General features: G+C 39.0%; 1 protein-coding gene across 2 annotated transcripts in view; it reads right to left on the reverse strand.

Moving 5' to 3' along the window:
- CDH20 (cadherin 20) overlaps positions 1-19,408 on the reverse strand; it is a 495,759-nt gene that overhangs the window by 43,256 nt on the left and 433,095 nt on the right. For both annotated transcript variants that reach the window (XM_088471825.1, XM_088471824.1), the window contains one exon: positions 1,510-1,677. In XM_088471825.1, the coding sequence (XP_088327951.1) occupies positions 1,510-1,677 (168 nt within the window). The remainder of the gene's footprint in view (positions 1-1,509; positions 1,678-19,408) is intronic.

Below are 19,408 nucleotides of genomic sequence, written 5' to 3' on the forward strand. Positions count from 1 at the left end.
ATGAAGACAAAACTGAAGGGAAAATGCCCCAAGAACAAGCAGGAACTGAAGACATTTGCAGTAGAGGCCTGGCAGAGCATCACCAGGAATGAAACCCAGCGTCTGATGATGTCTATGCATTCCAGACTTCAGGCTGTAATTGCTTGCAAAGGATTTGCAACAAAGTATTAAAAAGTGAAAGTTAGATTTAGGATTGTTTAGTTTGTCCCATTACTTTTGGCCCCTTAAAAAGTGGGAGGCACATATAGAAACCGTTGTAATTCCTACACCGTTCACCTGATTTGGATGTAATTACCCTCAAATTAAATCTGAAAGTCTGCATTTAAATCACATCTTGTTTGTTTCATTTCAAAGCCATTGTGGTGGTGAATAGAGGACAAAATATGAAAATTCTGTCAATGTCCCAATATTTATGGACCTGACTGTATATATATTGTAAACAAGGACCTTTCCTGTATTACTACATCTGAAAATACCTGCATTGATATATGTGCTGTTTCAATTATTTATATTGCTAGCTTAAATGTAACAATCTGAAATTCAGTATCTGTGCCCCAGCCACTAGCACTATCTGTTCCCCAGCCACTAGCACTATCTGTGCCCCAGCCACTAGCACATCAAACTCCCATGTTTTTCAAAAATGTGCCTCCACAATGTGGTAATTGTATGTGCTCCATCTACATATCCTCTAGGAAACAAGGACAGATAAATGGGGGTTTATGGGGAAAGTGTGCGTTAATGATAGCACACTTGTTTATCACACAGTGCACTATGCAGCGGTGGAAAACCATGGCAGGGTTGAGTACAAGGGCCTGGAGGGTTACCCTGATGGAAACCAAAAGTGTATTTTTGACCTGTTCCAGCAGGGTTTTTCCCTAGCGGTATGTCATTCAGATACTGTAGGATGTATGCCTGCTCTGACCATTTTGTGACTACATTTTCTGTCCTCCTTGTTGCTCTGAACAATCTGTTTCATGTTCCCCACAAAACACACCTGTCAGTTATGCATTATCTGTTGCAGTTAAACTTATAGCAAATGGATAACTATACATTGTATGATGATGTAAAACTGATGTGACCCACCATACTGTATCTGTTTTAGGCCCATGGAGAATTGACACTGCATGGAAATTTTTAGAACCAGTAAAATTAATTGTTTAACTCCTCCATTGTATTAAAAGGTACATTTTGTACAGTTTGATCTTTAACAAGAAAAGTTTTGTCATAAGGTTTTGTATGCATATCACAGATGTAGCAAATTAATTTGCATTCTACAAGCTGTTTAAATAGAGATTTTTAACACTACTTAATATTCACATATTTTAAGGCTCTGAAAAGGGAAAGGAAAATAAACTAGTTCAGTTTTTCTCCTTGATACACTGTTCTGAAGCCTTATGTCAGTGAGTTATCTTGGCACTTGACGTTACAAGTTAGAAACCAGAAAAAGTTGTAAAGCAGAGGAGAGCAGCATTCAGTACATTACACAAGCTGATAGTCACTGCCACTTACTTTGAGGGAATCTTGGAGGATTGTCGTTCACATCACTGAGAGTGATGTTAACAGTGGTTGTTCCAGCTAATCCTCCCAGCTGTCCACCCATGTCTTTGGCCTGAATAATCACTTCATAATACTCTCTTGCCTCTCTGTCCATGTTTGTTAAAGCAGTTCTAATTATGCCTGTAAGAGAAAAACAATATCACAATTTGCGTGCACAATACATTATGAGGAAAAGCTCATTTAACTTTTAAATGAAAGAAGTGGATTCTTTAAGTGGGAAAAGAAGAGGGAGAGATGGGTGATACTGCAAACATATCCTGTAAAAATGCTATTGAAATCCTTCCATCTGGCAGTATGTTATTTACAAAACCAGAGATAATTGTCCAGATGCTAAAACTATCCCATCAATGTAATTCATGTGCTGTGTCCAATTAAACAAACGAAAGTACTGTGTACTTAAGGGTATTGCAATATAGTCTTAAGGACATACACATCATGAGTTGAAAAATAATTATCAGTTTTGTAATTGCAGGCTGTGCACAAATTAGTCTAACTTCCGCAAACAATTTAGCTCTCATTTTGTTGTTGCAGTTTTCTGTAAGTAACAGGTCATTCTGTACTAGAGAATAACCAAAGATTGGAATAGATTTACAAGATTCTGCCAATAGGTGGCAGCAATGCCTCTTAAATGTGCCGTGGATGAATATGTGAGACATAATTAGTGCTTGGCTGAAATGCTTGGTTTGCACTACAGCTTCTGAGTTGCTTTTGCTGAAAAGACTATCACGAGTCTGACCTCTTCATAGAATATTTACCCAAAGATCAAGATTTTTTGGAATGTCTACTTTCATTTTGTACAAGAACATGTTTTTACATTGACTACCTGAGATGTGCAGAATTATAATTAGATTTCTCCACAATATTATAGGAGCAAAATAACAGACTTGTGAAGTTAAATGACAAATACTAAGATAAGATTAAATTAAAATGATTATCTGATATCAAATATGAAAACATTCTCCCAACTTATAAGTTTGTAAAAGCAGACATATTTAAATGTACAGTAGATATATAAAATGAATGTACAATCATGTTTGATTGCATCTAATAGCTCTTCTGATCCATTTTATAAGGTAGGAGTGAAGGGAAAAAAGTGAAGGGTAATTAAAGATTGGGTTGACCGTATCATGGTCTGTCATCATTTTATTATACAAATGCAGCATAGATTGTGGGCACCATGGTTCCCATGTTTTGCAGAATGGCTTTGAGGATTCTTTTAAAATACATATCATAGACCACATGGCCCAAAGGGGGCATTTGTAACTGGCAAGTTGCTATAGAGACTGTATCTATTTCATTTTTTGAAGTGTCAGATGGATCCGGAACAAGGAATATGTAAGAGATAAAGGAATATTGAATTGCCCAATAATGCGAATGAGGTTTCTAATTGAACCCCAGAATGCCATTAGTCTGGGGCATCTCTACCATACTGTATATGTGATTAAAAGATTCAGCTATGGGGCAGATTTATTCCAACAAATAGTTTGTTCCTAGTAGAGGCCACATTGCAAATAAAGGGCTTGATTTGGAACTGCACACAGATCAGCCACAATTACACTTCATGCATGTATCTAAATGAGGATATTCACCCATATGTCAATTTGCACACATTTGCAATGGCCCTATCTGTAGGCTTGTTCATATAGCCATCATCATTATTAGCACACATCTGTAACGGCCCTATCTGTAGGCTTGTTCATATAGCCATCATCATTATTAGCACACATTTGTAACGTCCCTATTTGTAGGCTTGTTCATATAGCCATCATTATTAGCACACATTTGTAACGGCCCTATCTGTAGGCTTGTTCATATAGCCATCATTATTAGCACACATCTGCAATGGCCCTATCTGTAGGCTTGTTCATATAGCCATCATCATTTGCACACATCTGCACCAGCCCTATCTATAGGCTTGTTCATATAGCCATCATCATCATTATTAGCACACATTTGTAACGGCCCTATCAGTAGGTTTGTTCATATAGCCATCATCATTTGCACACATCTGCACCAGCCCTATCTGTAGGCTTGTTCATATAGCCATCATCATTATTAGCACACATGTGCAACGGCCCTATCTGTAGGCTTGTTCATATAGCCATCATCATTTGCACACATCTGTAACGGCCCTATCTGTAGGCTTGTTCATATAGCCATCATCATTATTAGTACATATCTGCAACGGCCCTATCTGTAGGCTTGTTCATATAGCCATCATCATTTGCACACATCTGCACCTGCCCTATCTGTAGGCTTGTTCATATAGCCATCATTATTAGCACACATTTGTAACGGCCCTATCTGTAGGCTTGTTCATATAGCCATCATTAATAGCACACATTTGTAACGGCCCTATCTGTAGGCTTGTTCATATAGCCATCATTATTAGCACACATCTGCAATGGCCCTATCTGTAGGCTTGTTCATATAGCCATCATCATTTGCACACATCTGCACCAGCTCTATCTGTAGGCTTGTTCATATAGCCATCATCATCATTATTAGCACACATTTGTAACGGCCCTATCTGTAGGCTTGTTCATATAGCCATCATCATTTGCACACATCTGCACCAGCCCTATCTGTAGGCTTGTTCATATAGCCATCATCATTATTAGCACACATCTGCAACGGCCCTATCTGTAGGCTTGTTCATATAGCCATCATCATTTGCACACATCTGTAACGGCCCTATCTGTAGGCTTGTTCATATAGCCATCATCATTATTAGCACACATTTGTAACGGCCCTATCTGGAGGCTTGTTCATATAGCCATCATCATTATTAGCACACATCTGTAACGGCCCTATCTGTAGGCTTGTTCATATAGCCATCATCATTATTAGCACACATCTGCAACGGCCCTATCTGTAGGCTTGTTCAAATAGCCATCATCATTATTAGCACACATCTGCAACGGCCCTATCTGTAGGCTTGTTCATATAGCCATCATCATTATTAGCACACCTCTGCAACGGCCCTATCTGTAGGCTTGTTCATATAGCCATCATCATTATTAGCACACATCTGCAACGGCCCTATCTGTAGGCTTGTTCATATAGCCATCATCATTATTAGCACACATCTGTAATGGCCCTATCTGTAGGCTTGTACATATAGCCATCATCATTATTAGCACACATCTGTAACGGCCCTATCTGTAGGCTTGTTCATATAGCCATCATCATTTGCACACATCTGTAACGGCCCTATCTGTAGGCTTGTTCATATAGCCATCATCATTTGCACACATCTGCATCGGCCCTATCTGTAGGCTTGTTCATATAACCATCATCATTATTAGCACACATCTGTAACGGCCCTATCTGTAGGCTTGTTCATATAGCCATCATCATTATTAGCACACATCTGCAACGGCCCTATCTGTAGGCTTGTTCATATAGCCATCATCTTTATTAGCACACATCTGTAACGGCCCTATCTGTAGGCTTGTTCATATAGCCATCATCATTATTAGCACACATCTGCAACGGCCCTATCTGTAGGCTTGTTCATATAGCCATCATCATTATTAGCACACATCTGCAACGGCCCTATCTGTAGGCTTGTTCATATAGCCATCATCATTATTAGCACACATCTGCAACGGCCCTATCTGTAGGCTTGTTCATATAGCCATCATCATTATTAGCACACATCTGCAACGGCCCTATCTATAGGCTTGTTCATATAGCCATCATTATTATTATTATTAGCACGCACATGCACCAGCCCTATACCTGGTGCAAGAGAACCCGCAGACTGGCAGTGGAAATTGAGATGCCAGCGACATATTTCTTATGTATGGGATCGCATATGCTGGATGTGACATGCCCTCAAAACGTTTGCGAAATGCCTGCATTGTTTGCCGTCACTCCCTGTTATTTTTCCCAAACGCTCTTTGACTGTCAATCACACTGCTAATAAATAGTCGCTGGTGAGTGAGACTTGGAATAGTGTGCCTGAGATTATTATTATTATTATTATCCTTTATTTATATGGCGCCACAAGGGTTCCGCAGCGCCTTACATAGTAGATAAACATAGTACATAAACATAGTACATAAACATAGTACATAAACAGTTGAACAGAACAAGAAAAAACAGTGTCATACAGTTTAAGACACTACAAGACAAGTACATGGTATATAAACACTGCTGCAACAGAAGCAGGATGGCAAAAGTCACGGGTTAGGTGCTTTTGAGTATAGAGCAGATAGTATAAGTAAAGAAAGGATAAGCACAAGAGGGCCCTGCTCGTGAGAGCTTACATTCTAAAGGGGATGGGCAGACAGACAGGGGTGACACAGATGGGGTAGACAGTGAGCATGGGACAGAGGGTTAGGATGACAGATGGCTGGATTCCTATTTTACAGTATGTGTGGAAGTCATTTGAATTAAGATTTACGCCACTGACATTCTACTTTAAGAGGCAGTTTTTGTAGGTGTCTGTGGAAAGCCATGGCTGTTATATCAGTTTACGTGAAGTCTGACGGGTAGCTGAAGCCACTTCATGAAGGGCTATTTAGAGAGTTTGGTTAACGTGTGAACCAAATGTCTGAGACTTGGAACTGCACATAGACGACGGCGCTCTACTAATTGGCACGCACAGTGCTAAAATTCACAAGATACGTCCCCAAAAGAAACTTACATGAAACTCAGAGTCGGCCCAAAATGAGGTGATCACATCTCATCTAAAATAGTAGAGACACCAGAATAATGACAAATTGTATCATTATTTAACCTTAGAAAAATAAGGTTCATTGTCTGGATAATTTAGATAGGAAACATCTTCAAAAGTTAATACCCCATTAAATTAACTATGCACATATTTAAACTATGGTATTTAAAGTTTCAGACATTTGTATACAGATAGCCAGCATACTATCAAACAGAAATTATTTTGTCTTGAGCTTCATTACCTACTATGCAGTCACTATTATCCTATCCTAAATTAAGCATTTCATCCTGAGCCTTCCTGCTCTGATTTTACTTAGGAATTCATTTTAGGAAATGTGTTAAAGGTGTTGGTTTTCCTGAAACACTGTAACAAGTGAACATTTACGCTGTCTACATCTGTAGTTCTTTCAATGACTCGTAGAAGTCATTAGGTAATGTATGACTTTCCAGCTCTGACTATCTGAGGATCATCTCACGAAATGCAATTTCAATGTAGTTCAACCACAGGCAGAAAAGCATATTGTGCAAAAAAAATTATAGTTTGCGCTACCTCTCTCTCTATATATATGAATAATCTCAACCAGAACAATTAGAAATAATAATCATAGACACTTTGTAACAATTCAAATACAAAATGTCCTACCATTGAACGAGATGGAATGAGTGTGTCAAATAAATTATATTTTATTAACCACTAAAGAAGCCCCATGTTAACATGAGTACAAGTTAAAAATGGAAAAACAGTATAAAATAATAAATCAAAAAATAATAAAAACATCAACAACTAATTAATTAATCACAATTATATATTATTTAACATAATGCAATCCAAAGCTGAAAGTCTACTTTTGAAAAAGTCACATGATGTGACAAAACGCGTTAGTCAGGACGCTCCTTTGATGTACTCTGATACACTGTGGCTCCGTTGTACTTGATCCATGCCTTATCTACACCCTTGCTCTGGCTTCCGCTGAGCGGCAAACACATCCGCAGTATCCGGCACAGCCTCCACATACCCTGGCTGAATACACAGGATTCCGGACCATAGAGAACAGGGGCCCCCACGTTACTCTACTAATCCTCCGTGAGTACACACAGAAAACATTATGTGATTACGGCCCAGTCACTTTGGACATGATCTATATGTGGCTGTGAAATTTTCCCTGGCTACGTTTATGCATATTATTTTGCCTCTAACGGTGTTCAATTTTTTACAGCGGGTTACTTACTAAACATTGACGGGACATTCTGCATATAAGATTTATTACAGCTGGATGCCAATCAAGTAACATTGGAACAAGCTAGTTTGTGTGCCTATGTCTATGGTATCAATATAAAACAAATGGTGTAAGCTACTGCCCTATCATCGGATTGATTTGGTGACTTTATGCTGTTTGAGTCCATACGATCTTCCTCTTTACATTTGGTAGGAGTCAGCTTCACTATATTTCTGCTGGATTGTGAATAACTGCATCCGTAGAGATACTTTCAGTTTTGGATTGCACACTACACGAATTACCATTTGTATCCATATGTAAACGGACCTCAGTGATCAGCAACATCTCTATATTTATGTGTAATATTGTATCATTGTGATTCATTCATTAGTTGTTGATGTTTTTATTATTTTTTATTTATTATTTTATACTGTTTTTTCATTTTTAACTTATACTGATGTTAACATGGGGCTTCTTTAGTGTTTAATAAAATATTATTTATTCAGCACACTCATTCCATCTCATTCAATAGTAGGCCATTTTGTATTTGAATTGTTACAAAGTGTCTATAATTATTATTTCTAATTGTTCTGAGAGAGAGAGAGAGAGAGAGAGAGAGAGAGAAAACTATCGTTTTTTTTGCATTGTTTCCATATTGCAAACCCACACAGAGTTTGTTTAGTTTGCTGCAACCCTTTATTACACCCAAAGAGAGGATTGTTAACAGGTACGGGCACCGGAATAGTTTTTTATATCTGTAGAAAAACCTGTTGTTTTTTTGTGATGTAGTCAAAAGGTCCACAATGACAATGTTGACAAATGTAATGTCAATACCACATTGTCAACATTTATGATGTCGAGATTGTCAAAATATCAACAGGCAACATGTCTACATGCTCACAATATGGATGAGAGGGGAGGGTTAAATGTAAGGATTAGGGAAAGCAGAAAAATACTTACCCGAATGCTGGGGGATCAATATGATGTAACAGTCACATGACCGCTGGGACCCAGAACCAGACTCGGACTGGGCTGCCGGGGAGTCTGCGAAATCCCCTGAGGGCCTTGCTGATTTGTAACCATGCCATCTATCATGGCAGGGTGACAGCACTGTTCTCTAAAATGGGGAACAGGGCGTAGTGCAGCTACTCAGTACTGCACTACTGGGTAATACCCGTGTGAGACTCTGCAAAGGGGTCAGGGGATCATGTGTTGGGCTCTGATTGGAGGAGCCTATCACATGCTCCTCCGGCCCATGGAGATCAACAGCAGCACAGCCTCATGGGAATTACTTTTTGTGAGACTGTGTCTGCTTTGCTCCCGGCTGACTGAGTCTGTGGCTTCCTGTGAGAACAGTGTACAGGGACGGACTGGGAGCTCCTCTCTCTGCTACTGATAGGTCAGGTAAATATTTATGGGAGGGTTGGGGCTATAATGTATGTTATTTTTATGCTGTGGGGGCCAGTGTATTCTATTTTTACTCAGTGGGTGCCAGTGTATGTTATTTTTTTTTCTGTAGGGTCCAGTGTATTTTCTTTTTTTTTCTGTAGGGGCTAGTGTATACTATTTTTATTCTGTAGGGGGCCAGTGTATTTTATATTTATTATGTGGGGGCCAGTGTATTTTTCTCTGTGGGGGCCAGTGAAGTTTATTTTTATTCTGTGGGGGCCAGTGTACTTTTCTCTGTGGGGGCCAGTGTATTTTATTTTTTCTCTGTGGGGGCTAGTGTATATTATTATTACTCTGTAGGGGGGCCAGTGTATTGTATTTTTGTTCTGTGGGGGCCAGTGTATTTTTACTCTGTGGGGGCTAGTGTTTTTTCCCCCGTGGGGACCAATTATGTGTTTTTTTCATGTGGGGGCCAATGTGTGTGTTTTTTTCCCGTGATGGACAATTTGTGTTCCCATGGCGGACTGATGGCGTGCCTTTGCAATTTTAAAATCTTGTTCGGGTGTGCTGCAAGTTAATATAGGTTGAAAATCACTGGGTGTCCACAAATACATTTATCTGTTCATTTGTCTACTGATCCTATTAGTAAGTGTGTCCCTAACCCTCAGTGTCCACCTGTCTGGGACATAAACCTTTTTTGACAGCTGCCTGTATGTACACATTTTGTTGTGAAAAGTGTCTGTGTAAATTAAAACTTTCTAATTTGTTTTTCATGGAAAAAATTAAATCTCAGACAGAGGGCCTGAATCAGTGGTGGACGCAGAAGTGCAGGAGAAAACAGTAGTACAGTATACAGTATTTCCCTGGTTAATTGCAGGACCATCCACTATGGCAGTGACATCCAACCTGATCAACTTTAGGGGCCACATCAGGCAGTCATCTAACCTTTATAAGGATCAAACATGGGGATACTGTGATAATTATGCTATGTCCTGCTAGTATGATGGAGATCAATGATACATGTGAAACTGGCCTTATTGAAAGGTTACATTTATATACTATACTATGGCGCTCCTTTAATGGCTAGCCACTTCTCTCTGGTTGGATGACCATGCCCCTTCCAGCATCTGACCACACTTCTTAGCAGCCTCTGTGATTGCATTCTCTGGAGAGCCCTTCATGTCTCAGTACGACACTGCCCGAAAGCCCCACTGGAGCCTCTGCATCCACCAGCAGCAGGTAAGTCAAGGTGTTGTTACAGCAGTGACTAACATGCTCCAGGTGGCTGCGGAGACTCCAGTGCAGCTTCCGTGTCCCAGCAGTCACATGACTGTCACTTTCGGGCCAGACCATTGATCCCCTGGCATTCAGGTAAGTATTTTTCGGCTATCTCTAACCCTAAACCCTACCCCTAAGCCTTCCTCTAGTGCCTAACCCTAATCCACCCCCCCAAACATGTCAACATTTTACCAGTGTCTACATGATGAATGTCAAAATGGTCAACTTTGACATTATGTCTATTGAAATTAATTGAAATAACCATTTAGAGGTACAGTAGGAGAACATCCAGCTAATGGTGCTTTTATATGTACAGAAGCACATAAATACAGTACTAGGCATCTTTATTGCAGCACTGCAGTCTAGAGGTAAGCTAAGTTGTACCACTACAAGTATACATTTGAAATCCACCACATTCTCCCTTAGAGGTATATTTACTAAAGGTAAATTTCAATTGCTTTTGACCGATTTAAAATTGATCAAAATTGATCAACATTGATGTTGTGTTTCTGGTTCTGAATCACACTGTAAATGTGTGGTTTAGGCCCAGAAGTACAACATCGATGTGATCGATTTTCATAAATTTTAAATTAATCAAAATTGATTCAAATTGACCGTTAGTAAATATACCTCTTACAGTACAACACTGCTTTGCCAATATCCAAATTTGCACTTTCTGGGTGAATTTACTCATACAGTAACTGTAAATGAGACTCTTAATGCAGTATTAGAACAATAGGAAAATCATTTCCCCTATGTGACTAAGAATATTTAAACCTGATTGATTGGGTTGTTTAATTAAGCAGGCTTTTACTTTCATCACAGTAATTTACTTGAGATGAAGCTTTGTTTCCATGGCATCAAGAACCAAGATTGTTCATGCTTTTTCTGTACACAAAACAGCACTGAAACATAATGCTTCTGCAGAGATGTCTCCCCTATTCCAGTATTTTCAGTGCAATTAACTATACAACACAATGAACTAATAGCTGCTTCAATGATATTACTAATGTATGGTGCTTGCAATATTTTTAGCATAATAGTTTCCATTATGGACAAACATAACTCATCCATGTACTGATACACGCACAGCAGTAGGTGTTATCAAGAACAATTTCAGCTGTACACTGCTTATTTTACTCATTTTAAAAATATGTAAAAGCTGCAGTAATATGTTTTGCAGGTAGAAGGCGCTATACCGAAAGGAATTGACAAAAGCGTTTCAGACTGCAAGAGATCACCTGAGGTTTGTGAGCCTCAGGTACAATTGAAAATCAAACAATATATGTATATGCAAATGAATGCAATCTTATCGCTGACTACCTGACAAGACTGAAGTTTAATTTAGAATGAGATGATTTTGATAACTTTTATGTCAAAGTGAGCCGATTGTACAGACTTTATAAAAAATGTGTCATCGCAATGCAAAGAGATAATCCTTAGTATTGTACTTAGCAATAGAATCCTTCACATCTATTTAACCAACGTCAAGTAGCATTTTATGCTGTCAAGATAGAGAGAAGGGCAAGGAATAATAAGAGCTATAGTGAAGAAGCATACAGGTACAGTGTTACAAAGCAAATCTTAGCAGATATTCAATGTCATTGTAAAGCTTCTATAATCTTTAAGAATCAATTAAAATAAGATATCATTCAAGAAGCCTCGTTCAACACCAATATTGCAATGTTTTAAGATTTGTAAAAGTTTATTTTCCTTGACACAACTTAGTATTTTTTTTCTGTACGCAGCACTGTCCCGTGCTCTCCCTGCCCCTTCCCTCACTGCGCCCTCCCCAGATCATAAAATAATAACAGAACTAGGTGGGTGGAGGGCCGGAATCTTACGCAGCCAAATTCCGGGGGCCCCACGGAGTGTGCCTGGAGCCGGCCCTGATCACAATGATGAATAAACCTTATTTCAGACAACTTGTTTTGACTTTCTGGACTTTGAAGTAGAATTTAAAGTAGTTATTACGAGTGCGTTCTCTTAGAACAGCCTTATTTAAAGTGTAACTAAAAACAAACAAAATAACAGGATGAATTCTCTCTTAGAAATAATATATGTGTATATATATATATTATATATATATATATATATATATATATATATTAGCGGTGGCACCCCGTGTTGTCCGGGCAATTCCATATACTGACAACATTAAAAGGAATGTTTACTGTAAAGATTTCAACAACGTGAAAAAGACAGTGACTACACTGGCGGGTGTTATCACTGCACATTCGCGTGTTATTGGCTGCACGGCTGTACGCACTACAGATCTTCTTATTATGTGCTCTGCACAGAGGGTACGAGCCATGCATGTGCATTGGAGTTGGTAGTCTAGTACCTCCAAAAGTGAACATGGACAGTGAGCCTGGATGGCAGAATACTGTTTGCCTGCAGCTGCAAGTAATCTGCCAGGTGACAGTGCTCAGGAGCTCAAAGTACCAGGACTGTGTCAACAGTTTTTCTAAAACAAATCCCAACATCTCCTAAGGATAGCCTTATAATGTCGAGTCACTTTTAAGTTATCTGCATTGTGAGGGCTGGCAGCTGAATATTGGTCTTGGATAGTACTGTATCTTCACATTCATTTATGGTTGCAGACTATCTATAATTACCAGCAATCAGTGGACATGACATGTTTATTGTTGCAGACTCCTACACATTGTGACTGAAGATGCTGATATACTGTAAGCTACAAACAGTGTGGATGTTACTACGTGTAGCTACTCCATTCCAAAGTTCTGTGGTAAGCAATTTCAGACTTACAGTGCATCCAGAAAGTATTCACAAATGTTTTACACATTGTCATTATAGGGTATTGTGTAGAATTTTGAGGACAAAAATGAATTTATTCCATTTTGGAATAAGGCTGTAACATAACAAAATGTGGAAAAAGTGAAACGCTGTGAATACTTTCCGGATGCACTGTACTTACACATTGCTTGAAACCTGTGTATTTGTGTATATTTTTAATGTTAGCCTAGCATCTCTCTGATACTGTACTTTTACTTGACCTTAGTATCTCTTTGAAACAAATTAACTGTATCAACTTGATTGTGCTAAATATATATTTTTTGGGATATTGGAATGTAATATATTTGATATGTATATGTCTTTAATAGTATGTGTACAATGAAATGTGCATTATATTTCAAGTGAGCTATTCTGGGTCACGTGTGAATGGCAGCACTACAGATCTCCCTATTATGTGTTCTGTGTGGCTGGTTCCGTGCCATTGGAGTTAGTAAGCTAGTACCTAACAGACATGAATGTGAGTGGGAGGTGTGGGAAAACACATAGCCTACTGTATGTTCTAACCAAGCCTCACACACATAAAACTTTTAATTTGTATATATTAGTAGGGGTATATATATATATATATATATATATACTGTATATATATTGGTATCGAAGAAAAAGGAGGTTTAACCACACCTAAGGGCTGGTGACTGGAATCAGTCCAAGAAGGACTGAGGCATACCAGTCAGGCTGCCAGAGGAGACAGTTCAAGAGGCACTGTGGCAGCTATAGAGCTCAGTATGCCTGGAGGCCAGTTGGAGCCAGGAGGCCAGTGTCAAGACCTGCAAATAGGCAGGGAGGACCACAAATCTCTTTATGTGAAGTTGTGGCAGCTAAGCCAGGACAGTGCGCCTTGAAGCTGCAAGCCAGGAGGCCAGTGTCCATACTTGCGTGGGGCAGGGAGGACCAATATAGACTTTGCGTGACTATACTTGTGGGAGAAAAGACGACAAGAAACTGTGTTACGTTTGCAGACTAGTTGCCCTTTATAGTCAGGGTTTAATAAGTGAGGTAGTGCCCTTCATGGGGGTTAGATCATTTATTTTTTTGTTCCTGAATTCTGACAGTAAAGCTCCATTTTGTTTGTTTAAAACTGCAAATCTGCATGTAGACCCTTATTTAAGCACCTAGACACTGCACCATTGTCCCATTTACTGAGTTAATCAACCCAGGTCTTCACAATATACTGTATATATATATATATATATATATATATATGTATATATCAGTGACGTGCGGTGGCACTGGATAGTATCAGAGCCAGTGACGTGCTGGAGGCACTGGATAGTATCAGAGCCAGATTTACAGATACATATGTGAACCCAAGGGTACATGTGGGCATTATACAAAGGTGCAGCAGTATATAGTGCTGGAAATTTGGTGTGTTTTGACCAGGGATGTGCAGGAAAGGTAGACAATGGAGGCAGTGCCTCACCTGCAATACACTTATACTCCAGAGTTTTGACTACAAAAATTATTAGAAAAATAATTTATATTATTTTTTTCTTATTATTTTTTATAGTAAAAGCTTTGGAGTATACCTAAGTATGACAGGAAAGGCTCTGCTAACCTGCCTCACCTGACAGCACATAACTGTTATAGAGGGGCACTCTTTCATCCACTCTTTATTATCTTTGTGTCTGAGCCAGTGGTTCCCAATCTCTTTTGAATCACGGCACCTTAGTGCCTCAGAATTGTTTTCATGGCACCCCTAGGCCAAAAGTTTGGTATTGAGAAATTCAGAAAAAAATGCAGTGAAGTAGTACAGTGAAGTAAATTGTGCTTACCTGTCATCCTTAGGTTTGGTTATATAGTGATGGACAGGTTTGTGCTTCTGTTTGTGCACATATTACATTGACCATAAAGAATTTGATTTGGTGCTGGACCACCAACCTGAGGCACCCCTGCAAGTATCCCGAGGCACCCCAGGGTGCCGTGGCGCACAGTTTGGGAACCACTGGTCTGAGCACTTTATGTGCCAATCACAATAACTGTAAAATGTTACCAGAGATGACACCTAGATGGGGCATCATGTGATATAAAACTTTTATTAAATTATAGAAGAGAGAGCAATATAAAGAGAGAGACATTTTAATATTGCTTTCTCTTTTATAATATGATTTGTTAAAAGTTAAGTTTTGTTTCGTTCCATATTCACATATTCTGCAACTATGGGCCGTATTTAATTGCAGGTGAAAAGACGTTCTCGGCGAAAAGTTTTTGCCGATGACATCATTTCGCCAGTCGGAAACTTTCCGCTCGATTCAATTGCAATGACTTTTCGCCTAAGCGGAAAGTCAATGCAATCGGATAGGCGGAAAAAAGTGTAGATTTGGGGTTTTGGGGTGCAAAGATGCGGGAATCCCTGAGCAGTGTTAGGACAATCCCCCAAAGGTAAACTGCATAAAAATAAGATAAAAAAAACCCTTTAGAACACCCCAAAAAAGTTATTTAGTTTTGCGGGCGAAAAAATGCAAAGTTGGGGGACTAGCGAAATAAAAACTAGTGAAATAGATTCCAGGGAGGTCCCCAAGTATGCCCCAGGTGTTTTTTACTTTGCAGGTGTTTGCGGCAGGTGGATTTTCCATGATTTTGAAAACTTCACATTTGCAACTTTTAAATATGCTAGCCCCCATTTTCAGGTACCCAAATTTGCTAGGACTAGTTATTTTGATGAAAAAATATTGCTAAATGCTATTCTTCACCCCTTATGCAAATACGCTAATTAGCATGTATTGAGATCATTTAACTACCCCAAATACATTCAGCAGAACTAATCGGGGGTATCCATACTGATCCCCCATGTCAGTGCATCTTTTGGGGAGTGTCAGGCTGATTTCCCCAAAACTGACATAATTTTTTGCCTGTTTGAGCTTCGCCGGGCACGCGATAATTTTACAGCCTCAGAACCAGCAATGTAGGCGGAAAGTGCACCATGCGAAAAGTCCGGCAATTGAATACGGCCCTTTGTCTCTATATTGAAGTGTGTCCCCACAAAGAGTCTCTTTTTCTTCTCTCTCCAGTCTACACTAGTTTTATTGACTCTGGGGACCACCACTAACTGGCCGAACTAAAATACAATCTAACTTACATATTCACTTTAACACTGAGTTTGGTAAACATTTTTTTCAGTTAGTTTTTTAGAGATCTACTGTACGGTACATTTTTCTGTACTATCACCCATATCACATAACCTTTCTTCTGTGTGGATTATTTCTCTATGCTCTTTTACATACCTGAATTTATTTTCTCATATGTAGTTTAAAAATCATTGATTTCATTTTCTGAATTTAGATCCAATAACTTGAAACAGAGTGACTTTTCTGATTGTGATTTAAACTGTTTGGCAATCTGGGTAGGTCAGTGGCAGTAAGATAAGTTTTTTATGTGATAAAACTTGTATGCACTTTCACAGCAATATAAGATTATATAGAACGTATTTGTAGCAAAGAAGCATTTTTTTTCAGCTCAGGGCATTGTTGATGAAATTGTTCTTTTCTGGACTGTACAGACCAACACCACAGTTACTGTAAGGCAAACAGTTGCAGCCATAGAAAGGATCTTCTAGACCATTTGGTGCTCTTCCACCCCCACATTTCCATTTAAAAACCACATCTCACTCTTCTTCACTCTACACAATACTGCAGGAAGTAGAACCCCTTTATTTGTTCCCTGTACCCTTAAAGCTTTGTATACTGTGATGCCTGAGCCAGCACAGAAGCTGTGTTGAAGAGGATCCAAGAGACAGTGTTAACAAGGATTAATATCAATAGAGTTGGAAAGGTTGGAAGTGTGACTACCCTATTATTGTGGACACAAAGAGGTTTATTTACGAAGTGTCAGGTTGTAAAACCTTGCGCTTCTGATTGTGTTTATGACATATTTTAAAGGGCAATACTTTTACTAACCGTGTCTCACTAGTAAAATCATTGCCCTTTTAATTATCGAACATAAACATGATCAGAAGCGCCAGGTATTACAACCCGACACTTTGTAAATAGACCCCAAAGTCTATCCTTCCATAAAAAAATACTGCAATAAAAAATATGTAATCTGTTTTGAGTTCCTTTTTAAATAAATACTGTAATACATAATATGTGAAATCAGGATTATCTGAAGAAGAATTTTTAAAAGTTTCAATGAGGTATTGCAGCTAAATTTGGGGCTTATAAAAAGAGCACAGTTGATTTGATGTACTTATGTCACTTTCATGTTAATGACTATGTGTCTGCTCTTCTTTATACAATGAAAATATAGACTTGGAGATGGATTGAAAGAGGGATAGTGGGACATAGATAATTACAGGGACAGGACTGCCAGTAGGATGTATTGCCAGGAAAGTAATTAGAGCAGAGAAGGAGGGAAAGACAATAGTGAAGAGCAGTACAAATGATACAGAAGTCTTTGATGATAATGGGAGAAGAGATATTATGTGTGGGTTGTGCATCGTATTGTTGTGCAGAGAAAATTTAATAAACAAGAATATATCAAGAGCATAATAGTTTAGAATTAAATCAAAATCTGCACATCAAAGTTATCAAGATTTAAAAAGGAAATGAAGAATAGTCTGCAGACACGTGTGTAACCTTAAACGAGCAATTTGCCAATAAACTATTAAACATGGTAAATAATGTAAAAAATATATGCTTATGATTTTGTGCTCATAAACAAAGCAGTTTTAAAAAGTAATTAAAAGCAGTGGTGAACGGTTCAACATGACGAAATCCGATAGAACCGAAATTTTGGGGTACAAGTCAAAGCTAATCTATGTTTGGTTGTACAGTATGTGTCAAAATCATATGTCAAAAACAGGCAAAATTTAATTTCCCACAAATCTTGGATCTCACTTGTTTTGGATGGTATATAAACCGATCCTTTCTACTCTCAGCTGCCATTTTAAACCAGAAAGCATTGGTAAACTTGTATCTTCTGATAAGGACCGCCATCAGGGGAGGACTACCGGGACTGGAGTCCAGGGCCCCGACAGATAGGGGAGTGTGCTCCTGGCTGCTACCGCCGATACCTGGTGAGCTGCACAGTGGGAGTTCAGAGAGCTCCATGGATAACCAGTGCTTGCGCCCTGACCTGCTGATCACTGTAGCCGTGCAGGTAGCGGTTATAGATATTACTTTCAGGTCCGTACAAGCAGCCGCTTGAGTGATGCTGACTACCTGTCACTCACTTTGCAAAGGATTCCTCTATGTATTTGAGATTGCTAATCAATTGCCATGCATGCCCATTGCAGCTCTGGCGCATGCACAATGGCAAACAATCGTTCTGCTTGCCTGAAACCTCTACTTTGCGTCCGGATATGAATCAGGCCCACAGTCTGCTGTTACTCTGCCCATATCACAGTGCACAGCAACCCCCCCTCTCAAAAAGAATCAAATAAAAAATGCAAGTGATTACATTTGAACAGTATTCGTGTGTGAGGTGTAGCATCAGGCCCGTGATAGCAAGCAGATAAAGTTAAGGATGATATTGCTTATTGCTGTGTGACTGGGCAGCACCCTTAATACTCCCAAACAGACTAAAAAAAACCCTTGATTTACATGTAGTTTGCTGCCATCTATCAATTATATATACCAACATATGTTTTTTTTTCATCTGAGACTTTGCACTTTTTTGATCAACGCTTCTTAGTGAGGCATCCTGTACTTTGAGTGGTGGAAAAGGGTATAAAAATTGTATCATAAAGTACCCAAAATGATGCTTAGTGACCAATGAGTAACATGAGGATGAGCAACCTGTTACCAGATGAGGTCATTGGGATTTGGTTTATTCATTGAAATGACAATATAACTATACTAGCAGCATAAGAGGGCTCATGGAAAAAAAAACACCCAAGAAGCTGTCCAAGCAAATCCCAGAAATTAAATGGTTTGATGAAGCCAATAGCTGTCTTTCATTAACAATTATACAGTACAAATGTTGGTGGGATCAGTGGTGGCTCAAACAGCTATAATAGAAGGTTCCTGGAACTGCTTCATTTGTAAACAGAAAGGGTCCATAGAATGCTACATAAATGGAATGACTGGCCTACCCACCTCTAGACTCTTCTGCTTAACAACCTATACATGTAATATGACCCATCAAAGCTTTACCCACCAATCCCGCCACTACTACATCACGGTCTGCCAGATATACTTTTTTATAATAATAAATCAATAACCGGCTGCTGCTATGCCACAGGTAGTTAGGATACACCGGAGTGGGCAACACCCAGAAATCAAGAGGTAAGTGTAAGATAATTTTATTTTTTTGACATGTAGAGATCAAGCAGCTGCAGTAATAGATTCAGGTCATGTCATGTAATATAAGTAAACAATGGTGTAGAAGTATATCTCAGATCATGCACTGTTACTTATACATAGATACAATAACATCTTCGTCTTTTTGTGTTTTATCCTGAATTTTTTAAGCTTTTAGATGGTGCTTACTGAAAGTGTGATTTAGGCTGCAACACGTGCGCATCCTAGAGT

Source organism: Taudactylus pleione, unplaced genomic scaffold (genome assembly GCF_031769625.1).
Source record: "Taudactylus pleione unplaced genomic scaffold, aTauple2 ptg000116l, whole genome shotgun sequence".
NCBI lineage: Eukaryota > Metazoa > Chordata > Amphibia > Anura > Myobatrachidae > Taudactylus > Taudactylus pleione.